This window comes from Drosophila sechellia, chromosome X (assembly GCF_004382195.2).
Source record: "Drosophila sechellia strain sech25 chromosome X, ASM438219v1, whole genome shotgun sequence".
NCBI lineage: Eukaryota > Metazoa > Arthropoda > Insecta > Diptera > Drosophilidae > Drosophila > Drosophila sechellia.
This window is the reverse complement of record NC_045954.1, coordinates 18,763,160-18,789,730: the sequence shown is the minus strand read 5'-3', so window position 1 is coordinate 18,789,730 and position 26,571 is coordinate 18,763,160. Positions and strand designations below refer to the sequence as shown.

The following is a 26,571-nucleotide window of genomic DNA, read 5'->3' as shown; positions in this document are numbered from 1 at the left end:
GTTTGATTTCAAAATTCGCGCCCTCTTGGCAATCAAACAGCGTGACCAGGCTGCGCTTGCTAAAGCACTCTGGTCACGCTGAACAGAAGAAAAGAAAATTTCCAGCGTCATTTGTGCATTGCAAAGTTAGTAAACAATAAAAGCGCATAAAAAGGGCTAGGAAAAGCGGGAAAGACGACTTGGTAAACATAATTCGACGCAGATCGGTTGGAAAAACGGCCTCAAGATTGGCAAAATACGCAAGAGCAAGAAAATGAGCTACAACGAGAAGTCGGAGGCCATCATCAAGGAGGAGTGGCTGCAGCGCCTGGAGCAGTTTCCCTTCAAGCAGGCGGACATGAATCGCCTGATCATGAACTACTTGGTCACAGGTGAGCCCGGGTCACCAACCCGCAGCCAAAGCGAGCATCTAATCAAGGGCTAATCCACAGAGGGTTTCAAGGAGGCCGCCGAGAAGTTCCAGCACGAGGCGGATCTGGAGCCCAGCGTGGAGCTGAGCAGCCTCGATGGGCGCATACTCATCCGCGAAGCCGTGCAGGCGGGCCGCATCGAGGAGGCCACCCAGCTGGTGAACCAGCTGCATCCTGAGCTGCTCGGCAGCGATCGCTATCTGTTCTTCCACCTGCAGCAGCTGCAGCTCATCGAGCTGATACGCGCCGGCAAGGTGGAAGAGGCCCTGTCCTTCGCCCAGAGCAAGCTGTCCGAGTCCGGCGAGGAGGCCATGTTCGAGCTGGAGCGCACCCTGGCCCTGCTCGCCTTCGAGAAGCCGCAGGAGAGCCCCTTCGCCGACCTGCTGGAGCAGTCGTACCGCCAGAAGATCGCCAGCGAGCTCAACTCGGCTATCCTGCGCTGCGAGCAGAGCGAGGACTCCACGCCCAAAATGATGTTCCTGCTGAAGCTGATCTTGTGGGCCCAGTCCAAGCTGGACAGCCGTTCCATTAGCTATCCCAAGATGAAGAACCTGGAGACGGCGCACCTGGAGCCCAAGTAGAAGGGCAGCGCCACCCCCTTCGACTTCTTTTGCTAATGCTATTGCTATTATATCTCCATTTAATAAGTATGTATATGTATGTATGCTGGATGTAGGCAGTGAATTATTAAATAAGTAGCCGGAAACTCCATCTATCCATCCATCCGACTTGCCATCAACCCTTCTTACCAGCCGAATATCAGGTCCATGGCCCTGTTCACCAGACCGGAGCTCTTCTGCGGCACATCGCTCATCGGCGATATGATGTTATCTTTGCGGGCCAGCTTGTACGACTGCTGGGAAAAGGGTCGAATCACACTCGGACTGGCGGGGGGATCTCCTATCTCTGCATTGGCCGCAAATCCGATGTTCTCCTTATCGAGCACCGAGCGCTCCGTGCAGCGCGACACGCCCACCATCACATTGCCGGCGATGACTTTTTCATTGTAGTTCAGCGCCTTGTCGCTCTCGATGCGCGAGGAGTAGCGCACATACATCCAGTTGCCATTCTGCGGGGCATGCACCACGTCCACAATGGTGCCGCAGACGGTGAAGTGCTGCAGCACCATGGAGCTGGCCCCCGGCGGGAACCCGAAGATGGTAACCCATAAGTCGGATATGCGCGAGCTGCCGCCCGCTGTCATGGATGTACTCAGGCCTCCAGCTGGCGAGGCAGTGGCTCCCAGTGGCGAGCACAGTGCCCGCATCGAGGCATTGGTGGCATTGATGGGTGCGAACGAGTCATTCGTGTGATAGCTGCTTTGGTAGCTCTGGTTCGGCGACTGCAACTGCAGCATGCCAAGATGGTTCTTCTTCTTCGGCGTGACGGACTGTTCGCGCAGCGAGTCGAAGAGTCCCTGGGTGGGCGGCCCCGTCTGGTGGTGTCTGTGCGACTGGCCGTGCGCGGGCGTTGAGCTGTTGGAGCCCACAACCGTGTGCGAGACATTGGGACCCATCGACCCGCCTCCTTGGGCGGCGAACAGAGTACGTGTGCTTAGAGCGGTGCGGTTGAGCTCGTGTGGACTGCTGCCGCCGGGCGAGGTGGCTGCAGGGCATGTGTTAATATAGCCAATGCGAATGAGTTGCTTAATGCCGGCTACTTACCGAAACTGATATTAGAGCGCCCGGTTTTCGGGGACAGCGTGTTCTTGTGCGGCGTGATACCTTGCGGATCGCCGAGCAGGAAAGGTGGCAGATACTGGGTCTGGTTGGAGCCGGGACTGTTGACCGGGCTGCCCAGATTCATTGGCTCCATATCGAATTTGAATATTAATTATAAGATTTGACAAACGCACGAAGAAACAGCAAAAAATGAAAATGTGTGGAATTAACAAGGACGCCACAGCTGTAATCGGTTAGTGCGACCGGACTGGGCTTGTATCGAAATACGACAGATGGATTGATGCCAACATCGATGTTTTAGAAAAATCACAAGCATCGATGTATTTCGAGGAATCATCGATGTTTTTCCATTTCTACTGCGCATCGTAGGACAAAAGTGTCTAATTGTAAGTATAAATTAATTTTCAAAATTTTTCAATACAATTATTAATAGCATATTGCAAATTTATTGTGAATTGTGGTGGTGTTGTCGGGCGTCGTGGAAGAGATGGATAAATATCTGACAAGCTAGTTCCTAACTCCCGTATAAGGCTTTCACGGTTGCACGTATGTATATGCATATATGCAGATACATTTTTTTTGTTTTTTTTTAAAACATCGATGTTTTTCGCCAAAAATATCGATGTTTCTCCACCTCTACGAAATACGCCGTTCTTCGCAGTCGCGCCGCGCAACTTGCACTTTTGCAGCTCCCCGACAGGCACTGGGCACATTTCGTTTCCCCCAAACGGGCACTCTAGCGGCCACCTTCGAAACAACAACATCACGCGTCGCGTCTCCGTCTTTTTTCTTTTTTTTACATTAGACTACACTACGTTCTCCTGGCGTTTCGTTCGTGTCGCGCGTGATTAAATTGGCAACTGAGAACAATAAGAAGAAATCACAGTGTGCGAGCAACAAACACAACAATTAGTGTAAACAAAACACCCCGACAACAACAATCCAAATTGCAAAAAAGGCAACAAAGAAGAAACGAAAGGCAGGACCTTCGCAGCAAGAGCGAGACAGCAAAGGATCGGGTTCGGGAGAGAGCGTGAGAGTGCGAGTTGATCAACGGGATACAGGGTGACATGTGGAGTCCGACGCACTGTAGTGTAACGGGTAAGTGGGGGCGAAAAGCGGGGGACACCCGTTTAAGTATTTGTGTTTTTTTTTTTGATTTTTTTTACGGCGAATAAATCGCATTAAAACTTAAACTCGTTTGTGCCGCGTGTATATGGGTGTGTGGCCTGCGCGGTTGTGTTAGTGTGTGCTTAAAATATTGTCATGACGGTCGTGTTGTTGCTATTGCTTTTTTACTGCAGACGTACCAATTCGAAATTTCACTTTTTGCCCACCGCGCGCTTCCTCCTTTTGCCATTGCCTCTTGCTCTTTCTCTTGTGTTTTCCTGACTCCAGCAATTGCCTTTTTATCAGGCTTTTCTGGCTGATAAGATAATTCCCTTGCTCGAACGCGCACTTACTCATCGCATTGCTAGAAAATTGCTCATGCTAAGTGCTCCGCTTATGTATTTGCACCGCCTTCCCCCGTTGGCATTCCTTAGCTTACGCCCATGGTGGCGCTTGTTTTGGGGCCTCTTGTTTACCTTTGCCATTGTTTTCGTTTTGCGTTTTCTTCAGGGCTAAGTGTCAATGAGAAATCGCGAATTCCAATTCCAAATTCGTGACAAACACAAAGCGCGCTCATTCTGCTGTTCCCAGTTCGGTGATTATGGAAACAAATAACTGAAAGCCAAAGCATAGATATTTTCATATCTCTAGCATTGCCAATAGTGCAATAGTGGCCACTGGCGGCCAAATGAGTAAATGAGTCACGAGTTAAGGTTCAATCTAGAGCTGCGTGGAATTTACTCAAATCAAGATGATAAATACTCTGGGCTCCATTGACATGAACGGATCCAGCTTGTTGTGATCTTGAACTTGCCCCGCTATCAGTTAGTACGTTCTTTGCCTCAATTCGCTCGTTTCATTTATTTTGCATATTTGCGCAGCGCACAGTGTTTTATTCCAGCAATTTGCGATTAAAACCCAGAGCCGTTGACGTCACGGCGAATGAGCAAACAAATCATCGCCGTGTGGCTCTCCCAAATTCGCCGAGTTTCGCCTTGTTTGTTAAGTTTATATGTACATACATACATATGCACACGCACATAAATACACCTGTCAATATTTGCCAATTTCTTGGCGATGAGAATGAGATGAGCGCGCACGCTTTGGAAACAGCTGTTTTCGCTGCTGTTCTCAGGAGCACTCTGTTCCCGCTCCTTTGAAATGACACAGTGTTCCCACACAGAGAGAAATTGTGATTTAAAAGGATTCCTTTATTATTCTCTCTTTTCAAAGCGGAATGTAAAAGTATTAACCCATATTGTAGAATTGGAAATTCTGGACTCAAATATTTAATTAAAAGCCCATTTTTTTTGTAATTAGTGCACTGCTGGAAGATTTGAATTTTACGTACCAGATTTGCTAGTTAAATTAAGAATTCATCTGAGTTTAGCATGTTTACATGCAGGTTTGCATGCCAGCGAATTTCTTTCAGTGTGCTTTTTTCGTTTCCCCTGTTAGATCATCCAGCAAACACCTGGCGGTTCCACCTTCTTATTAATGGCTTGTTGTTAGGGAACCATTTAGTCTGGGAGAGTTCCTTATCGACTGCGAACTCCACCCAATTGGCCCATTGCGTGCCTTATTTTTAGCCGTAAATTCTTGGCCGCCACTTACTCACTAACTCACTCACTCCACTCACTTACTCGGCTACTTACTCCAACTCGCACATCTACGGACACACCTACTGAATAAATGCTTAAAATACCTGAAAATGAAAATTCCTCAGCGGGAAATTGTGCAATGAGCGGCGGGCAGCCAAGCAGACCCAAACAAAACAAACGCCTAATTTTCCTTTTCATTTCCATTTCGGTTTTTTGCAACGCATTTTATGCGGTTGCAGTGAAAATCAGAGCGGACCACACCGCCCTTTTTATCGATAAAGAATGGTGGTGGCACAGTGAATACCCGCTAACAGGGAAACCAGGTACTACTGTGTAAAATAACACAGTAATCTGTTACACTTCTGAACCTTTAAAGTAAGATTTTAAGTCGTTGGACTAAAAGATAGAGCTTCTAATTAAATTGAGAAATGATCTTTATGGCAGCTTCTACTGTATTTCCCCTACTATCACCGAATCGATAAGGAAATCAGTGCGATAAGAGCTGGAGCTGTAGCTAGAACTGTAGTTGAAGTTGGATCACCTCTGGTCACGTCAGCGGGCAGATGGCGTCTTGAGATTGTGTCCACCTCTTCCGCACCCTGTCGTCCGCAATGCCATCGTCCATGTGAGACCGTTTTAATGCGGCTCCATCGATGCACTTATGCGAAACAGTTACGTTCCATTGCCCGACCCATTTAGCCAGAATAGAACCAAACAAACCGAAGCGGATCGGATGAATCGGATGGGATCGGGTTATGAGCAGGGTGGAGGGAGGGTGGATAGTGAAGAAAAACAGGTCTGGCGTTGGATGGGATCGCTGGCCGAAACTCTCTTCGCATCGCGGGTCTGCAATTGATTATTTTCCAGTTCCAGTTCTTGGCCAGTGGCAACATTCCTCCGGCGCTTGCCGAACCCCAGTCAGCAGTCACCAGTCCCCAACCCCCGAGCACATCCTCCCCTGAATATTCATGCTGGGAATCTCGGATTCTTTGAGCCAGCGGGGCATTTATATTCAAAACATGACATGGCAAACAGAAGCCAACTGCAACTGAAATGCTAATCGCCTTTCGTTTGGGAAAACTGTGTTTCATGTCTTCTGCTGTCTGTTTTCCATTTCAAAATCGCACGGCTTCGTGGGTTCAATGCTTGCGAGAAAGAAATTGTTTATGCATAACAATAAAATGATCCGCTGTAAGATGGTGGGATCCCATTGATAGACCGTTTACTTTGATCGCCGCCTCTGCACATTTTCGCATTTTCGCACGATCCGCACACACACACATACGTATGTACATACAACATACTTATGTATGTACATATGTGTGTAATGTTGCATTGCCTGCTCGATGTTGCAGTTGCAACATTAATTGTTGCTAATGCTTTTCATCAAACGGGATCTGTGCTGTAATGCGGGGCCATAAAGGCGAGGAGGATTGGCCCCCAGTTGGGTGAGCTTGTAGCACGTGGTAGATCACAGAGGTGAAACCCATAACCCTGAACTCCGCACCATGAACCCTTCAATCTTTCGATTGGCGCACTCGTTGGGCAAGAGTCGTCCAAAAGTGAGGCTCGAGAAGAACTGTCTTCCGAAATGGGAGCACGAGCAAGTGGCTCATTAGCATGCGGGGTTGGATGCCCATGCCCCAAGGAGCATTGGCCTCGACTAGCAGTTTGCTGTGTATATACTTGGCCACGCCCTCGCACCGCCCCCGAAAAAAAAGAGTGCGAGAGCTGAAAAAAAGTGGAACATGAAAGTGCGTGCTGGGAATTTCACGTTTTTTTTTTATGATTGCGATGCACTGTATCTGTATCTGTAGCTTGGCGGGGATTGGGCCCGCCAATTAGGTTTCACACACACACTCACACACATAATCCCCTGACTTGTGCGATCACTTCATTCCATAGTTTCTCTTTGGGAAATGTTGGGGGGAAATGGATGGAGATGCCAATGGAAATGGAAATGGAAATGGTCACCTGTGGAGCATCAAAGCACTGCACACGGCCGCAGAAACCAGAAAAGCAGCCGGGAAATCAAGCAAACAAGCCAAGGCACACCGAGAAATGATTTCATTGAAATTAATTAACCCGAAAGTTGACCTCTCCCCTTTCCTCCCATTCCCTCCTCGCATTTACACACACACACACATGTAGTGGCGAGTCAGAAAGGTCAACAATATGCGATGGCATATGTTGATTCTATTGTCGGCCGTCTGTCTCTCTGGGGTCGCATAAAACAAAAAACAAAGGTGCAGCCGCCTGTTTGCTTGCCTCGCCACGGAGGCTTTTAGCCATAATTGACTGTAAACTAGGATGGGAGAAACTGAATGGGAGAAACTGAATGGGATTTAATCATCTGTTTCAGTTACTCCCACGTGCACACGTACCAATGTCAGGAATCAAATTCCAGTAGCCCGGAATCGAAATCGAATGAGCATCGATCGGCAAGCAACGAGAGATTTCTCTTTTTTGGCATCGAAGCCAGCCGTTATATTCGGCGGCATATTTGGGCCACGAGCACAGGTGACTCATGTTCCAGAGTTCCAGTGCCATGAGTAAGCCAACCGGTAGATCCTGCCCTGCGCTTCTGCCGGATATCATAGATAACTCGTACACTTCTGACATTCTGCTGATACAAATTGAATTGAATCGAAATGAATTGCGCCGCCCTTTGCACGTGATTAAATCGAAATTGAGCAACTGGGAGGAAAAGTGCTTCTGTTTTGGCACTGCTTCTATTATCGCCTCTCAATCCGATCGAAGCACTCGGGGGCACTTGGTGCTCACATCATGCTGAGCATCGCCAGGCGAAAATCAAATGCGGCACAGTGGGCGCAAATTATGATGTTTTCGAGGCGAAAATGGTACTTCAGAGTGGCCAAAATGAATCACCTTTGGCCCACGGTGCCGGCAGCGTCATTAGTTTCGAGAGGCGTCCATAAAAGCGGACCAACTTAACGGTTTCGCCGTTGGTGGATTGCTATTTGGTTTTTGGTTTTGGTTGTGTTTTTTTTTTTGGCGCTGCCCGCCTTGTTTTTTGCTTTATTTTGCTTTTCGTTTCTTACCATTTTGCCATTTAGCATTTGGCATTTCTATTTTGGGGCGCCCCTCCATGCAAAACACCACCACCACCACCATTACCATTACCATCGTCGCGTTATGAAGGGGAACTGGCTGGGCAGACAGACAGACGGACACGGTGGCAATCAGGCAGAGGAGTCCATCGATCTCTGGGCGGATTTGCATGAACCGCTGCACGAAATTGCCGGGCGGGTTATTGACAGCCATACTCGTGGCCATCCATCTTTCCGTCCATGAGCTCTGTTAGCCATCAGCTATTAGCTCGAGAAGAAAAACCGAGCCCAGAGCGACCTGCAGATGAGCAGGTTGCTCCGCTTTGGTCGCCACTCATTGATCTTCGGAAGCCGTTGGATTATCGATATTAGCCCAGGGGCGCTGCCCCGTCTTTAGCCCCAATGATTGGTACGAAAAGTGGAGGGAAAACGGGAAAAGTCAGCGACGGCACGGCAGAAGAAGCGGAAAACATTTCAAATTGGCTTACAGGCATGCAGACGGCAAAAACTGTTAATGCGATAATAATTATGAGACGCCCACTCGGTGGAAAAGGGGGCGGGAAAAGGCCTAAGATGTGGCACTTGCACCCGAACAGAAACCGAAATCGAAACCCAAGACACCGAAAATGATGCACAAATCTGCAGGCCAGGCCCATTGTTTCTGCGCTTTCCCGCTTTTTTTCTAGTCAATTTTCACCGCCTTTCGTTGACAACGCTTTTCACTTTTTGCCTCGTTGTTTATGCCCGGTAATTGCTTCTTTCCCTTCAACTCTTTTTGCTTTCTGCTCTTCTCTTCACTTTACTTTTCCTTCTTGTTTTTTGGCATTACGAAACGCTGGAGGGGATTTCGAAAAACAGACTTTGTGCAAGTGCCCAATCACATTTGAATAATCGAAATGAATGGCGATTGCCGGGAGAGGAGCAGGAGAGGGAGGTAGTCGGAGTCTCTGTCCCCCGATTTCCACATGTGGGGTGATGAACATCTGGGCAGTGGAATGACCTGTAGCCCGGGCCAAGCCAAAAATAGATGCCTCCGTTGGATCAGCGGGCTTCGGTTCTGTTCCGTTTCGTTCTGGCAATGACTTAATTTCGTCTCCATTTACATTTCGACTCCGATTCCAACTCCAATTTCCACTTCCGGCAGCTGTGCATCCGAAACACAGCAGTGAGCTGGAATCGAAGACGGCGCCGAGGTATACGCGAAAAAAATAGGAGCAGAAAACAAACACCACAGGCAACCAACGCAAAATGCGAATCTGAGCCAGCGATTGTCGCCACTCGCTCGAGTGAATCACTAGCTAAATAATGTTGCCGATGCTCCGTCCAGCGGACCCAAAAGCAAATTTCGAGTTTCACCCGAGCGCCTCGTGACCTCGAGAGCCCGACCAGAGCATCCGGCAGATATGAAAGCCACTGCCACAGCGCCGACACGCCAACCACGCAAACCACACAACCGCGATTCGCATCCCAACCCATCCCATACCATTCCATGCCAACGCCAATCCCAAACTCTCAATCCCAGCATTGTTTCCGGCCGGCTGGGCGGCCGACTCCTCCAGATACATTTATGTATCTGGGCATTTGCTTTCCAGATCATATTCCATGATCCGAACTCTTGTTCCCCACGCTCCCCATTTGTCACATTAAGCTGAGGCCGAAAATATCACACTCATATTTATTTTGGTGAGAATTAATCATTAAGCTTGGCGTAAATTATTTGCGAATGTAAGCGATATATTTGGATAGCCCAACAGAGACCTTCACATACTTCCTGCTGTTGTCGATGCGTTGGAATGTGACTCAAATCCCCCAGCAAGCCGCCTAAACGACGCTCTAATCTCTCCCACATTTCTATCCCATTACAGTGCAGCGAGCGCGTGGGCTGCTCACCAAGGGCAAGAATGGCACCAACAACTGTTTCGTCACCATTGCTCTGGGCAAGGAGAAGTACCAGACGTCCGTCAAGGACAAGGCCGAGACGAGCGTCAACTGGAACGAGGAGTGCGAACTGTAAGTTCAGAGCTAACATCTCCTTCTGCTCTGCATGATGCTCAAGTATTCTTCATTCCTTCGCACAGGAAAATTCCCGATCAGGGTAATCGCGCCGAGCTCACTTTGACTTGCCTGCACAGGAACAATCTGGGCATCGATGAGTTCCTCGGTCAGGCGACGCTGCCGCTCAACGAGATGGATGTGTATGACCGGCCACGTGCCAAGTGGTTCAAGCTGGAGAGCAAGCCCGGCAAGGAGAAGAAGAACAAGGAGCGCGGCGAGCTGGAGGTGCGCATCGCCTTCGTGGTCAAGTCCGGCTCGCTGACCGATCTCAGCAAGAAGGACAAGCACAAGTCTTCCATTGGCCAGCTGGCCAGCTCAGTCGGTGGCAGTTTGTTGTCCATCGGCAACGGCGAGAAGCGGCGCGGCATCAAGAAGCTGGCTGGCTCGCTTAGCTCCAAGCTGCACATTCGCAGCAAGAAGAAGAACCAGGAGGCGGGCGCCGACGATAGCAGCTCCTTCGGTGGCTCCTTCGCCAGCCTGGGCACGCCCAACAGCTCCAACGGCAGGGGCCAGAATGGTGGCAGTGGCCGGCGACGTGGCGGCCAGCGGGCGGGCGAAGCCGATCCCGGCGTGATCAGCGAGGACGAGGACGAGTTCGTGTTCGACAACCTCTCGCACAAGAGCTCCGGCAGCTCACTTAACATCCAACGCAGCGGCCTGCAGCCGCCGTCAGTCGGTACGCCCAACTTTACGCCGCGTCACCCATCGCCCCTGCTGAACAACGGAGTTAGTGGCTTCGGAAGCGGCAGCGCGAAAGGTAAGCAAGCGGTATTGCCAGCGACGCTCGATGAGGATGCGTCCATTGACGCGGAGATGGAACAGCTTGAGCTAGATTTCAGTGTTCGTGCCCACGCCCGCGCCAACGCTAACGCCAGCGCCAGCGGCAATGCCAGCAACCTGCCGCCTCCCTCGAAACCACCGCGCATTCCCCTGTCGCAGGTGGACGAGCAGCCGGCTGCCGGGAGTCAGGAGCGGGAAAAGCCAAAGGAGAAGCCAGCCGAGGTGGAAAGCGACAAGGACGAGTGGGCGTCAAAGTTGTATGGCGGTGGAAAGTACCTGGATATCGGTAGCAGTAACTCATTGAAACGCCGCAGCTGGGAGGACCGAGTTCCACTCCCCGCCAGTGTCGAGGAGCCGCCGTCATTGCACTCGTCCAGTTCGTCGTCCAGTTCGGATAGCGATGACGACGTCGAGAATCCGCCGCAGACAGCTCCCCCACCAGTACCCGTGCCGGCTTCTCTACCAGTTCCATCTGCTGCTGCTGCTGCTGCTGCTACTGTTACTGCTTCTGCTGAGCCAGTGGTGGCTACTTCATCGTCGCTCTTCTCCCCCGACGTGGAGCACCGCAACTTTGATACCTTCAACGCTAGTTTCGCCAAGTACGAGCAGCGAAACAGCACTGCTATTTTTGCAGATGAGCCCGAGCTGGAAGACCTAACAGTGGAGCTTGAGAAGCCGGCGCCCACTCCCACAGCACGCCCCAAACCGCAGCCACGTGCTACGGCCGATCTGAGGGTGGAGGAGGAGAAGGCTAAGGAAGAGGCTGCACGGCAACTGCGTGCCGAGGAGGATGCCCGCTTGGAGGCGGAGCTGCGTCTGAATGAGGAGCGTCTGCGCGAGGAAGAGGAGGCTATGCAGCGAGAGCTGGAGGAAGAGAAGGAGCGCCAAAAGCAGCTGCAGATGGATGAGCAGCAGCGGCGTGAGGCCAAGCGCTGGGAAGAAGACCAACGGCTCTTGAGCTTTGCCAAGCGATCCACATCCCTCGAGGAGCCAGTGCCAGAGAAGCAGGAGCTTAAGCATGCGAGGGAGCTCGTGGCCAAGCAGGAGCCGGAGGAAACGCTGGATACGGCAGAGCCAGAGCCGGAGCACAACTTCCTAACGCCCGAACAGTCGCCCAAGGAGTTCCAGACGAATGGCAGTGGCAGAGGCAGCGGGGATCGCTGGGAGAAACGACTGGGCAAATTCAAATACGGCAACAAGCGAGGTGAGCTGATGTACCCGAACCGAAACAGAAACCGATACCGATACCGAACCAAATCCAGAGCAACCAAACCACTGAATCACTGCAATTCCCCACCACTCCAAAAAAAATCAGGCGGCGGTCGGGGAGTATGGCATAATGGCTGGCGGATCGCGAAGCGCACACGAAACCGAATCCAAAATCAAGCTAACTTCCAGTCTACGCTGTCAACTGCCGCGTCATTCTCCTTCGAGGCGATTCCTATCCCCCTTTAGTCAACCTCTTTTCCCACCTGTCTGAATTTCCTTGTCTGTCCCTTGGCTGTTTTGTGTTATTTCCGTTGTGTTTCTCGCATCCGCCAGTGAATTTGCATCTGAGTTTTAACCACCTTAGCTCCTCCCTCATCCGCGCGCCTCCTCCTTAGTATCTTGACTGACCAATTTTGATTTCCCTGCTTCGCAGATAAATACAACAACGACAACGACAGCAACTCGCCCAGTCCCAAGTCCACGGAGCGCATCATAATTGGTCACGAGAAGTCGGGATCGCATGCGGATCGCCGCTCGGAGATATCCGCCCAGCTGGCCAAGAAATACGAGGGCAAGTCGCGTGAGGTAAGTGGCATTGTCATACATACACCTCGCCTGTGATCAAGTTGTTCATATAATTGCATACCGGCAGGAACTAATGCTAATTGCCAACGGAATGGAGAACGAGGCTCTGCTGCAGCGGCAGCGCGTGAAGGAGCTGGAGGACTATCTGGACAACCTGCTGCTGCGCGTGATGGAGACGCACCCGAAGATCCTGCAGAATCCCTATTCGCGCACCACGTCCGCCAAGAGGTACGGCACCTGCTCGTTCTGGTCGTCCTCTCGTACGAGAGCCACGCCCACCCACTAACCAACTGCATGACCCTGACCGCCGGTAGGATTGTTGATAGCCGATAGCAAACAGCCCCGCCCCCCTGCTGATCAAAATTTAGGGTCCCACTGGATGGGAATTGAATTTGATATATATGCATATATATATATATAATTTTTTTGTTTTGTTCCGTCCACTGCCATTCACCATAAATATGAACAATCCTACTCCGATCTGAATGCCCTTCTCTATTAACCCCGTGTCTTGCCAATTGCAAATTGCCAATCCCAAACTACCTCCACCCACAACCCACCATCACCCACCGCCACCCACACTCGTTATTAAGCCACCCACCGATGTTCTCTGTTTGTTTTTGTTTTTGTTCTCGTTTTTGTTTGGCTCTCCTTTTAACCGAATGCATTTTTGTGATTTCTTTTTATTTAGTTATAAAAATTACATCAATATGAATGACTTTCTAAAGTAAGTGCTGCGCATGCTGCAAGTTGCATTTAAGTAGACACTTAACCAACAATCCCCAACAACAACAACATCACCACCAACAACACAACAGCCCCCAACAACAATAACAACAACGACAACCAGAACTGCGAGACACGAGTAACAAGACCGCCGGCCGAGAAAGAAGTGAAGGAACCACTGAGGCGGGATCGAAGTAAGAAGAAGCACCGATGACCCACTGACTTTTCACCCCATTCTCGCTGTCTCTCAAACAACTCGCTCTGTCTCTATCCAACAGCTCGGCCCCTCTCTTTCCCTTTCGCTTGCCTGCTGCGCCGTTGTGTCGATGGTTTTCAGTACTCCCGCCCCTTAATCCCCTACAGCTTAAGATTCCCGCCACCCGCACCCACCAACCCCACTACCAACTCACCCAACATCCTTGTGCTCACTGTTGGTTATACTTACCGGATGATCTGTTCTGCATTGCAGCGGCTAAACAAACAGCCAAACTGGCCGTCGACAGCAACCGGTTCACTTGTCGCAGAGCAGCTGGTGAAGATCTGCGGAGGCTGCTCCGGAGGCTGTTGAGTCGAAACGAATCGAAACACCACGTTGCCTTTGCCGCGAACAGCAAAATTCAAGTGCTTTCTAAAACGTATTGCTAAGAGGGAAACTAAGTGTACGCGTAAAACAGTTAGGCTTAAGGAGTGCAAAATCTATATTGATATTTTATTGTGTGTAGCATTCGTACTTTTTCATTTAGAAATCCTCCCCCACCCCCCCCCCCCCCGCACACACACACACAAACACACACACACACACTAAACAGAACTAAATTAATTGTACTATATGTTTATCCTGGCAATTGACGCGATTTGCTTGTCAATTGATTGAAATTATCCGAAAGTATTGTGTTTGTTTTTTTTTGTATGACCCACTTATTTTTTTTTTTTGTAGTGTTGTGCGACAAAAGTTTGAGAAGTTTTTGTAAAGTGCTGCCTGGGAAGTGGCCTTAGTGAATTAAGTGAAATAAATTATTTATGTTTTAGCGGTTAAGCGAAAAGTGGGAAAGGGGGACCACCCACTTGTGTCCCCCGCGAAAAAAAACACCACACAGTTTAAATATGTTGATACTACAATGATTTTACTTATTGATATAAACGCAAGCAGAATAAAACATTTTTAACATAAATACCATATCGTTGTCTTTTAAATGGTATCGATATAGATTGAAATTGGTTGAAATATTTGTAATTGGCATGCTTCTATTTTGATTTACACTGATGGTACTCCTATGAAAAAGTTTGTAGTAAAGCGCCACCTATGAGAGACTGTGCAATCCTAGCCACTGCTTTTGCGCCATCTATGCAGGACAGGCGTATGCTTTCGTGCTTTGAGAAAACCTATGACCGCAAAAGTATGCTACAAAATAAAATAAAACACCGATAGTCACGAGATTTTGGTTTTTAAGGACTTTACTTTACAGAGGTTTTTTAAATTAACAGACCGCTAAATTCAAATTCGATTGAGTTAGACCAACTAAAAATATTGGCCAACAAAAAACGCGACTGGAAATCATTTGTTAAATAATAAATAAGTGTTCTTAATAATTAATAAAATTTCAATTGATTTGATTTGACTGTTTGGACTTATAATAGATAGTGATTAATGTTGCCTATGTGTTGCAAATATTAAGTTCATTTTAACTATAAAAAAATAAATTATAAATTATATATTATCATTTATTTGTTTTATATGTACCTTCCATGCTGATATACCCCTTTTTCTAGGACAGAAGTGCGTGACACGCTTGAACTGAAAGTGGAAGTATCGACTGAACGAAAATGTTAAGTCGCATAACAGCGAGCGGCTCTGTAGATACATTTGCTCTCCGGTGCACACTGCGATCAGTCTCTCACAGCCAGCGAATAGCTGCGTATCGCATCGCTGCGATCGAGCGCCGAAGAAAATCGAGCCGAGGAAAACGTATTTCCACTTGCATGACCATAGATATTTTGCTGGCGCAGCTCGCACTCGCGACGGCCAATGAAAAGTGCAGTGAATGTACCATTTGAACGATTTTTTTTCCTGTTGCGCGGTTGCCAGTGCGAAAGAAGAAAAGTAAAGAAAAGTGCTAATTGTGCAATTGCGACTGCAATTGATTGACAGCCCGAACGATCGATTGGTCCGTCCATTCATCCATTTTCATTGTATCGGGGGAGGGCAGTGCGTTGGATCGTTAGATCATTCAAAGTCAAAGATGCAAACATGAAGCCTGCCGCCGCCGTCGCGAATTCGAATTGAAAGGCACTAAATAGAAGGCAGCGAAAGGCAGAGCAGCAGACGCAGATCATCGCAGATCACCGCAGATCGCAAACAACAAACCAACGAGTGGAGAAGCGAAAAAGTGAGTGATTTATTTATTGCACAGTCACAGTCGGAGAACCAGAAACAGAAACAGAAACAGAGGCTCAGGTTATGATTACTGGTGGCCAGCCGGCAGAAGCCTACTTGCATGCGGAGATCTGGATCCCCCGGAGTCCGGATCCTCATCTACGATCTCCCAGCTCCGAGCTCCCATCTCCGATCTCCATCCACTCATGGCTGGTTATGCTATATGCGCTACTATATGTGCTACTATATATGCTACTATATATGCTGCGTTATGCTTTATGGCTTATGGTTATGCCCGTCTGTTCAGCTTCTGCTTCAGTTTCGGAAGCGGCGGCGATGATCTCCGCATCTCGTGGAGCTGGGGGGACTGCGGCTCGTGGGCTGGGGACTGGGGGATGCGGACACGGACACGGACGCAGACACACCGAAATGGAATGGAATTGAATTAAATCAAATGATAAAAAATATAAATCGAGTGTAGAAACAGAACAGAAACAGAAACAGAGGCAGCCCTCTGTGCGGTAGCGAAAAACAAAAAGACACGGAACAACTAAAAAAGAAGCGAAAAATCGGAATCGGATCCGCGCGAAAAAAAATACAAAAAACAAGCGCTCAAAAACAGAGTCCAAAAAAAAAATCCGTATCCGAATCCGAATCAGAGAGACACACAATCATAATCACAGAGCCCCTCGTGCAGGGCGGACAACTGACGAGATGGATGGACAGATTGGCTGTGCCATTGGGGGGACTACAACTACTCCGACATGTATTCGGTTGCAGATACAGATACAGATACATGTACAGATACAGGAACAGAAGCGGAATGAGATACAGATGCAGAAACAGAAACATAAGCAGATTCAGATAGAAATTCAGAAACAGGAAGGAGCAGATGCAGATGCAGATGCATATGGAGCTGGAAATGGAAATGGGATGGCAAAGGGTAAACCGGAGGCGTCGACGGCATCCGCACTTGTTGGCTGCTCCGCGGCTCAGTGTAATAATAATAAATAGGAAATACATTGAACAGCCCGTCTAAACATTGCTTACATAACGCCAGAATGTCAAAATTCCGGTGTAAAAATATACGTACAGATACAGATGCAGACGCAGATACATTTACAGATCCAGATAGCATTGCCCTGGATGCCACATATGTACTGTACTTGCACTCTGGATAGGTGATCGCATCGATCTGTATCTCAGCTTCTGCTCCTAACAACTCACACAACCCCTCTAGATGTTGGCTTTTCAAACTTTGGCAGTGGATTTGCACTTCGGGCTGGTGCTGCTTCACGCCAGATGTCATGTACTTGTTGTTCCAGTTGCGTTCTTCTGGGCAGGAACAACATGGCCAGCACACTTGGGTAAACACCTATTTTTCCGCTCTCTTAACTTGTTGCACTTTACGAACAGGAATGGTGTAAAGAAATAGCTTATAGAATCCATCAGTTGTACTCAGTACTCATGCTGAAACGAGAAGATATTATTGTTCTAAGGTTTTATGAAGTACTTTGGCTTGTTGGCTTTGATCCCGCAGTGATTTATTGGCCCATTGAGCAGATGGGCGAGGAGGAGCGCCTTAGCTGGCTAACTGAAAAACTCTTGGCAATTACAACAATTTCGAGCCCACTAAATGCCAAATGCCGCTTGATCGGGTTGCGTTCCCAGCTCGCAGAAACAGAAACTGATGTTCCTCTTGATCAGCGTTGTTGTCCCATTAAATCCCCTCCTCGTTGCCCCATGAAATGGTTGGTGCTTAATGGTTTTGTCGCGTTTTGGAATTTACACAACACACACACACACACGGGAGACCGAGAGAGAAAACAAACAAGACAAATAAAAAGCGGAAAAAACAAAAAACGTGAAAAAAACGTCCAACAGCAGATTCAGAATCATAAAATTCGTGAGCGTTCAGCTGACAGTTTAATAAATGCCCCTGCCTCTCGCTCTGCCGCACTAGCCATCCATCAGCTTTCATTTGGTGCGATCGCGATTGCTGTTGCGATTGCGACTGGAGAGCTGCAAGTGGACGGGCGGGGAGCACTATGTGGCTCTGTACGAGACCCCAACGAGGAGCATCAGTCGCTGGAATTCGTCGCAAGCCTCGAGAATTCCCCATTTGGCAATCGTTTGATAAGCATGCTGGCTATTCGAAGATCTATGCCGCTCAGTTTGCCAAAAACAAATATTTGAAACAAAAATCTTTACTTAAGCGAGGTTTTTCATATGAAGATCTCTAAGGAACTCCACTGATTTTGCCTTTAGACTCACTGGCTTACTCCACTTGCAAATCCTTAGGATCACTCCGATGTCAAACCTTCTTGTCTATATCAATTCAGCGAGTATAACCCAAAGTCAAGTCCCCTCTCCTTCTTGCCAAGAAAGTGTTCCCTTTGGCAGACCCAAGATCATGACTTCACTTACTGCTGCCACATCTTTGCATTCTGCTGCGGATTCCGTTTGATGTGCATTTTATTTTAGGTCGCGAGTTAAAAATACGCCAATCTCTCTGTGCTGGTGCTTTATTTTCTTTGGCAGCGACAACCGCCAGCTGCTTGGGGATACGGAAAGGGACACCTCCTCCTCCTCCGCCTCCTCCGCCACCTCTTACTGCTGTTGCTTCATTCGGCTCTTTCAGCCAGTCCGCCTCCTTTGGACACTTTGGTAATTGCATTGGAAAGGCGGCAAGCAAATTGCTGCCCCACTTCGTGCCCCACCCACCTTGGTTGGTATTCGGTTGCTTTGGAAGTCGTTCGGCTGACCCATTTCGTTGGGCACCTCCTGCTCCTCCGATGGCCTGTCCGCCTCCTGGGCAGTCGCCTCAGCCTCAATTAGTGCAGCATGAGAGGCAAAAAACGCAACATGATTTAAATTGCTGTCACTGTCAGTTGTCAGACAACGGCCAGAACAGCAGCACGAGCTACAAAAACAACAGACTGAGACGGTGGACGGAGGACGGAGGAGAAGGCAGCAGACAGAAGCCAGAAGAGATCGCAGAATGTATCTTCTAGATACACGTCTGCTGACATAATAATCTCCTTGCCACCCCTTTGGCCGCCTCCAGTTTCGACCATGTGTTGGTGCTGGCTAAAATTGGGCTGCTTCTCTGGGATCCACCATCAGCCACCATTCCGCTGTCACTCAAGCTGTCCGAGGACTGGCTGCTCGTCTTTGGCTGGCAGAGATCAGCGATCGCTTTGCGTGCCGCAGCCATGATCCACATTCGGTTGGGCAATATGAAATATGTAAATGTAGAGTGCTCCTTATGGATTCGCACAGAGAACCTATTCCATGTGGTTGGCAATTCAGAGCACGATCTGGCTACTATTTATGGCTGGATTGGATGGGGCTCGGTCTTGGGCTCTTAGAATCACGATCACGATCACGATCAGTGGGTTGTGGAGAAAGCACCTCGCCGGTGGACTTCCAACTCAACCGGAACCAATGTGTGTGTGTGTGCGTGGACAGGTTTACTTGTCACAGAAATCGCAGGGAAATTAAATCTAATCAGCATAAACAAACGAGCTTTTAATGAACTGGAGGAAGTTCGAGTGCCTTATGAAGAGTTTCCGATACGAAATTGATTTGAAATACATATGAATAAAGTCGTCTGGAACACTTGTCGCTCATGCTAATGAGCTCCACGGCCCACTCATGTTCAATTGTCAATTGATCGCCAATTCCAATTTCACCCGATCGATTCCTCTTCTGGCGGGTAACTCTATCCATCCGCTCAAGCCTGAACCCGAACCCGAACCCGCACCCAGTAGGAGCCTCCGCCTCCGCCGCCTCCTGCTGCCCCTCCATGCGATCCCACACTAGCGTAACCCCACCCGCTGTTATGGTGACGGTGGCCATAATGGTTGATTTTAATTAAATATTTCTTCTTCCTGTTGTTGTTTCCCTCGTTCGCATTTGGGTCTGCTCTATGGAATGGCCATGGCGCAGGCCCATGCCCTGCCCTGCCCGTGTCCCTGCCCCTATCCAAGTGCCCCACCATCCGCTTCCCGGTTCCCGATTACCGATTCCCGCTTCCCAGGGCACGACAAGTGCACGACCCCACCCCAACCCATAGCCCATAGCCCAAAGCCTATACCATCCCATCCAATCCAATCCAATCCCATCCAATCCTATCCTATAGAGTTGGTGAATAGGCTGTGATTGTGGCGAAAGGGAAGCCCAGATTTTCCAGAGAAAAACTCCGAAGCGGCTTCTGGTTTTCTGATTTTCTTGTTTCTGGTTTCTGATTTCTGGTTTCTGGTTTTTCGGGATCGACTAGGGACACCGTGCACTTCTTCGCTGGAACGGAAGTGGGCAGTTGCCTGGCTCTCTGCTCCTCCACTTCCACTTGGCTTGGCCGACGCGTTTGCCGCATAAATAATAATCGCTGTCTATAATAGTTTGTCGTTAATGCGGCACAGGAATCGAATCGAATCCGGGGAGTAAACAAAATGTGCAGACGCACGGGGAGGATGGGGACGAGGATGAGCATGGGGATGGGGATGGGGATGAGCATTGAACCCAAGCTGCCGCCGTTGATAGTTGGAAGTCGGTGGGTTATGGTCGGTGTCCGTGGTGGGGAACTACAGTGCCCAGCACCCGCCATCATTAAAGTTGATTGCAAACTGTACGCATTTATGATCGCCATCACCATATAAGCCTCATCAACCCGATGATGATGATCGTCATGATGATGATGATCGCCATCACGATGATCCTCATGATGATGATGATGGTGATGATGAGGGAGATGGCGTCGCATTATCAACAACAGAATTAGCATGCCTATGACCGTTGGCCGTTTATTAGTTTGCCGTTGCGCGAATTATTTTTATAGAAGATGGCTTCTGGTCTCCAGCTGGCTCCCAAGTGCCTTCCATATCAATAAGTAGTAGTGCTTTTTCCCAGTTTCCCAGCGTTCATTTTTCCCATGGGAAAACTGGGCAGCTGCTTCCCAGCGAAACCATTAAACCATTAAATCTTACAAAATCCATAAAAGTATCGTTTTCTCGCTTCTCTGCTGCAGATGATGCCGCCAAGACTTCCAGGCGGCCATGGAGGAGCCATGCGTAGTCGGAGCAGCAGCAGTGGCCACCACTTAAACACAACGTTTCACAAAGGCCGACGGAGGCGACAGCAGCACCACATCGGTGGCAGCCACATCAGCATCAGCCACGGCAGCTACCTGGCCCTGCTACTGCTGTCCACCACCTGCTCCCTGATGGCCACCAGCGCCTCCTCGTCATCCTCCGCTGCAGACACAGACATTGCGCCACCAGATCCGCCGCCGGTCAGCCAGGTGTCCATCGCCTCCAGCTCACCCTGCGCCCCACAGCATTGGTGGGACTCGCAGCGGGATCGCTGCACACCGTGCACCCGCTGCCAGGGCGAGATGATACCGCTGCGGCCCTGCCAGCTACACACGGACACCATCTGCGGCTCCATATACGACCTCAAGATCGACTGGGTTGTCCTGGCCAAGACCGAACCCAATTGGAAGGAGGTGAGTGCATCTACCGTCGCGGAAAAGGAGCTCGCCATCAGAGATATCAATAACCTTTCCTTGCAGCGCCGAAAGTCCTCCGAGTATGAGCACTTCGAGCCCAATGCCCCACTGCAGCACCTGACCCACGAGCAACTGCAGCAGCTGCACGAGGAGGCGGCCGCCGCCTGGGTCCTCGACTGGCAGACTGGAGTCCTCTACGTGGCCGTGCTCACCTGCCTGGTCTTCTTCTCGGTGGCCGCCTGCATCCTCATCCACCACATGCGCCAGTGGCGTCGCATGGAGCGTCGCCTAGACCAGGGTGAGTACCCCATCCCATCGAGCTCTACTTTCCCAGTTAGCCCAGTGGCTTTGCTTCGCGTTTCACACGCTCCCGGGCACATTTCACCTGCCAAAGCCCTGCAACTGATTGTGAATTCAGAGCGCGTCGCTTGGCCAAGGGCCTCGCGGCAGTCCCAAATCCCAGCAAGAAATGTATGGCCGCCTGCTTGGCATGCTCGGGCCATCGGCCAACTAACGCTTTGATTGGCCGTTCTGGCGTTCAGGGAGAAGGGCATACATATTTATAAGGCGACGGGCCCAGAACACGACACTTTGATGTATGGAGGCCCGCGATTCCGAGTCGCCAGTCGAATCCGAATCCGAATCTCTCGGCGGCATCGCCATTGCTGAGATTTCCAGCGAATTGCTGCACGATCAGCTGGGCAGCGGTGATCCGCAACTCCGTGGCTCCTAAGGAATACTAACGAGGCGGTGGCGACCACTGGACTTGGTCTTCGCCTGCGCCTGCGCCTGCGCCCGCGACAAAGTAGAACGATATGTCCAAATAATTTTGGCGCATGCGAGTGGCGATTCGCATGCCAATGGCGGGCACAATTAGCAGGCACTGTGGGTCTCCGTGGAACAAGCATGTAGAACTTGACCGAAACATGGTCGTGGCGGCAGTACAGTTGCCCTTGGCGGCAGGAGGATCGCCGATCAAATGGAGCCTCTCCACCTGTGGAAAGCGCTTGTGTCGCACAGACGCGGGCCACATGTGGCAGAACCATTCCAATGCTCCACCAACCGCCCGTTTGGAGCAACTCCCTCCCCCGCCCACACAGCACAGAGATCTGTAGATCCACAGAGATTCAGAGATTTATGCCGTGTTTTGATAGCGCTTCTTGTTGATCTCACCCGAGATGTTGTTCTTCGGCGTGTAATCATAATTCAGGGCGTGTCGACACTACGCGTCCCACGCAGCGTGTCCAGCGTGGAAAATTTATGCATTTCCAGCTGCGGGGGGAGGAAGCGAAGGCGGCGGAGGAGGAGGAGGGATTTAAGGGGTTTGGGGCAGGGCACTTGCAGCCGGAAACGAATTCTCGGCGGTCAGGTAAAAATCTCAGGTCTCTAGAACAGAACGCCCCCTCCGCTCAAGGACAAGCGGATGTTTGTCGAAACATTTCCGCGGGCATGTGGAGAAATTCCGAAATCATGTCACACAGGCGACGAGCCGGGGAAAAACATGTTTTCCACACCAATACACACACACACACACACAGGGACAGCAGGCAGGAAACGAAATGAAAATGCCCAGGGAGTACAAACTGCATACATGCATGTTTCGGTGCAACAGAATTTGGTGATCATCGACCGATTTAAAATAGTGTGACAGGCGGTGGTAAAGGGGCTGCCGCACTTGAAGCGGAGTTTCCCCGCTAATGGTGCTGCTGCTCCCCCAGCTCCAGTCGCTTCCGCCTCGAAGGGATCTATAAATAGGCATCCAGTTCCCTTTTCCTTGGCCAAATGATTGAACGGCGACCAGCTGCGTCTGCCGATGCTGCGTCTGCCGATGCTGCCTGCCTCCAGAGCGGAAAAGCAGGAAAGGTGGGAAGGTGTAAGTGCAACACTTTCCGTTCAAGCGCATCATTGACAATTGGGCATCCGCAACCCCATCCCCTTCCATCTGCCTCCTTCATTGGCACGCGCTGTGCAGGAATCTGCATCGCATCTTGGGGGCCAGGCAATAAATATTCGCGCGAGGCAACTGCCACAGAATGTTGCACATTTCCTTCTCCATGTTTTTCGCGCTACGCATCCCATTTCCATAAATAGAAACCAAGATGTGCTGGCTCCAGCTCCCGCTCCCGAAGAACCGGCAAAGGGAAAGGGCCTGCTTTTTGGACACACCATTTGCCATTCATCGATTTTGTCCCACTTTGCGATTCATAAAAGCGTGTTCGCCTTTCGAGTGGAGTTCTCCGATTTGCTTCCTGGACTGTTGCTTTGATTTTCCACCCAGATCCTCCGGCCGCTCCCCCTTCCACCTTTTGTGTTCACTAATCTGTTCGGCGGAAAAACGGAAAAGCGGAAAAGCGGAGCAGTGCTCCAAGCACACACGTATGTGTTTGGCCGCAGCGAAATGGGGAGAAACGTATTCAAATCGAATTGAACTGCGCAAATTTGAAAATTGTTTCGACCTCCTTCGCCGAGTTGTTGTTTCCCTGGCCGGTTGCTGTTTTCTTTTCCATTTTCCAAGAGATTTTATTGTTCGCGCTGCCGCTGGCGGCCGGATTGTTTATAATAAAAGCCGCTGAACGATGGCCCAAAGGCAAGAACGAAGACGCACATCATCATCATCGCATCGTCCGCGGGCGGGCGCTTCTCTTGGGCAACTTGGAACTTAATTTTCGTGCTCGCCGCCCGAGTTTATAAATAAATGATAAATTTTCTGCCGCTGGCCTCGTTCGCCGCCCACTCCCACTGGCCAATGGAGGCAAATTGTTTACAATTCGCCATTCGGTATTGGGATTTCCTGTGTGCCACCCAATAAACATTAAACACTAATCGAACAATGGAGCATATAAACAGCTCTAGCCAATTGCGAATCCAAAATACGGGCTTTCCACTCATCACAGCCATGTTTTTCTTCTTCTGTGCCCATTTTCGCAGATGTGGAGGAGCTGTCGACCAAGCTGATGGCCAAGCTGGCGGAGGTGCAGAGCCTGGACGGAGGCACCTTCTTCATCGGCAACGCGGACGCCTTGCGAGGCCTGCCCGCCTCCGCAGCGACGACGCATCCAGCAACGACGCAGTCGGGGATCTTCCAGCCACAACACGTGCTGCTGCCTGGTAAGTGTCCCAAGTCCCCGATCCCTGCTAGAGCCTAGATCGCAGCTCCCCGACCGAGCTCGGCCACTTGAGTGGCCTGGCAGGAGGCGGGCCAGGCCATGAACTCCCAGCGGGAATCCTTGGTGGGTCATTAGTTGGGTTTTCAAGCCATTTGCATGACACTACTCCAGTGGTGGCTATTCAAATACAACCAAAAAGTGTTGTCTTTGTACCAGAAGCCTCTTCAATATTGTTACCAACTCAAGTTAGTTTTTCAAATTAGTAAATTAAACCAATTAGAAGGTTTTTCGAATATCCAGTCTCCATTTTATTATGTGATTTGCAAATTGTCCTAATCAGATATGGTTTTGTTTCAACTGACAGGCCAAAGATACGATGCTTGTTTAGTTCCAAATGATTTATATCATACAAATGGTATTAATCCGAGTTTGCTGACCCCAAGCCAGTAGTGATCTTCAGGTTTGCAGACCTCCTACGAATCCGAATATTCGAAATGCAAATCAGACCGATATCGGGGGCGTGGGTGGAATTTAAATGACGGCTGTCACTCGGTTTCGACAGCCACGCTTGTGGCCTGCCCAACTCATCCGAACTCTTCTTCCCCCATCCCTCTCGATCTTGCAGAGAAACGCGGCAAGCACCAGGAGCGACGGATCCTGAAGACCCTGCAGCCCGGCAATGTCTACATCGAGGAGAGCAACGCTGGACTGGGCGGCATGGGCGTGGGCCTGGGCGTCCGCGGCTGTTCCGGCCTGAAGGGCTGAGCCGGAGATGTGGTCAGGGGACATACTTAAGGAGTGGCTATGCAGGCGCACGGACGCAGGACGAAGCGAGAATGGATCCGGAACACGATACGCAACCGGAAATGGATTAGAGAAAGAACTTTGTACAAACAGCCGCTTAAAAGGAGGAGGAGGAGGAGGACGGAGACCGAAACTATTATTATTTTTTATATTATTAATCTTATTCTAATTATTACGACTTTTTTTTGTCCTAATATTTAATTGAATCGTTATGTTGACTTGTTTGTAATGCGCGGACAGTTGAGGACGCGGGCTTCCCGTTGTGGGGAATCCCGAGCGATGCGGCAAAATGTTTTGTACATACTCGTAGAGATGAGGCATGTGGCACCGCCCACGTATACCCACGTATATGATAGAAGCGATTTAGATTAACAAATCTCTACTTAATGTAAATATTAAGGCGATCGAACACGCGACCCAAACGCAACGAATCCACATCGTTGCGAAGTGGAACGAAACCAAGTAATATTGGCAACATATCAGCTTCTGTATGCATGGAACGCATATAGACGCACGTATTGTTAACATCACCCATGTCCCATAGCCTAGTACTAGTAACCAGAGTAAACAGTATCCTATAGTCCCACCAGCAACACACACGTACATTTAACCGAGTTAAAATATCCAACGAGAGCATTTTCCGGCTAGCTGCTACCGAGCTTAATCGAATTAACTGTAACAGTAATGTAACAGATATAACTACTTATAATAATGCTAATTAACTGATAACTATATCGATAGGGAGAAATGTCTATGTCCTAAGTGCTATCAGTGTGCAACAGCAATAAAAACCTTTATGATTATACAACATCTGGCTATACCCCTTTATTTCACTACTTTTCTAATCAAGTTCTGAAGACTTTGATCTGGCTTTGGACCCGGCAGTTTCTATCGAATCCACCCAGTGCTTTCTGTGGCCCCAGAATGTCTGCGATCGGCATAATGGAACTGTCGCCTTGAAGCCATCTCCATACGCAATGTGCCTGGGAACACATGTAAATATGTATGTAGGTGCATGCATAATTGCGTGTCTATGGATGCCAGAGATCTTCTCGAGAAGGGAGGAGCGGCACGTGGATGGGGAATCGGATTGGGAATGGGGAATGGGGAATGGGAACGGAGACGGCAAAAGCAAACGCGGGCCAGGAAACGTCTTTCAGTGGAAATGAAAATGAAAATGGAAATAGGCGGTGGCCTCCACCTCCTCCTCCGCCTCCGCCTCCGCCTCCTCTAGCGTTGGGTGCACTTCGCATTTGGCTTTTGCATTTTTACGGAATTGTCTCCAAGTTAACATTGAAAATGGTCATCTGCGACGACAACAACGAATGCCTTTGCATTTATTAATGTTGCTGTGCAGTTACACAATCTTAAACGATGGCTGTCCATACATATTAGTGCCTATAATATTTGTAAATAAAATTCGTTTAGATGGCGACGCGCAAAAAATTTCCAATGAAAAGCCAACAGTGGGCACCCATCCACATCCCTCCTCCCATCGCTCCCAGCTCCAGCATTGCTTCCCTCAATCCATTATTGACCATTCCGCGC

General features: G+C 49.6%; 4 protein-coding genes across 11 annotated transcripts; 3 read left to right on the top strand and 1 right to left on the bottom strand.

Moving 5' to 3' along the window:
• Positions 1-70: 70 nt before the first annotated feature.
• LOC6614890 (glucose-induced degradation protein 8-B homolog) lies at positions 71-1,129 on the top strand. Its single transcript, XM_002039271.2, has 2 exons — positions 71-371; positions 432-1,129. Exons 1-2 carry the CDS (start codon positions 254-256, stop codon positions 989-991), a joined length of 678 nt encoding a protein of 225 aa, XP_002039307.1. The 5' UTR covers positions 71-253; the 3' UTR covers positions 992-1,129.
• On the bottom strand, positions 1,033-2,358 carry LOC6614889 (nucleoporin Nup35). Its single transcript, XM_002039270.2, has 2 exons — positions 2,075-2,358; positions 1,033-2,015 (listed from the first exon to the last, which is right to left on the bottom strand). The coding sequence occupies exons 1-2, from the start codon at positions 2,223-2,225 to the stop codon at positions 1,156-1,158; spliced, it is 1,011 nt and encodes a 336-aa protein (XP_002039306.1). The 5' UTR covers positions 2,226-2,358; the 3' UTR covers positions 1,033-1,155.
• Positions 2,359-2,765: 407 nt separating this feature from the next.
• LOC6614888 (mediator of RNA polymerase II transcription subunit 12) lies at positions 2,766-14,406 on the top strand. 8 transcript variants are annotated; one of them, XR_004362662.1, is made up of 7 exons: positions 2,766-3,193; positions 9,740-9,884; positions 9,953-11,913; positions 12,352-12,503; positions 12,571-12,813; positions 13,195-13,230; positions 13,699-14,406. XR_004362662.1 is itself a non-coding variant. In XM_032726271.1 (7 exons), the coding sequence occupies exons 1-7, from the start codon at positions 3,163-3,165 to the stop codon at positions 13,703-13,705; spliced, it is 2,493 nt and encodes an 830-aa protein (XP_032582162.1). In that variant the 5' UTR covers positions 2,767-3,162; the 3' UTR covers positions 13,706-14,406. The 8 variants fall into 8 exon arrangements, 2 of the variants coding, with proteins under 2 accessions (XP_032582162.1, XP_032582163.1); XR_004362660.1 differs by having other exon boundaries at positions 13,195-13,423; XR_004362661.1 differs by lacking the exon at positions 13,699-14,406 and adding an exon at positions 13,508-13,692 and having other exon boundaries at positions 13,195-13,423.
• Positions 14,407-15,118: 712 nt separating this feature from the next.
• On the top strand, positions 15,119-25,833 carry LOC6614887 (tumor necrosis factor receptor superfamily member wengen). Its single transcript, XM_002039268.2, has 5 exons — positions 15,119-15,616; positions 20,633-21,109; positions 21,176-21,410; positions 24,041-24,220; positions 24,845-25,833. The coding sequence occupies exons 2-5, from the start codon at positions 20,633-20,635 to the stop codon at positions 24,982-24,984; spliced, it is 1,032 nt and encodes a 343-aa protein (XP_002039304.1). The 5' UTR covers positions 15,119-15,616; the 3' UTR covers positions 24,985-25,833.
• Positions 25,834-26,571: the final 738 nt, after the last annotated feature.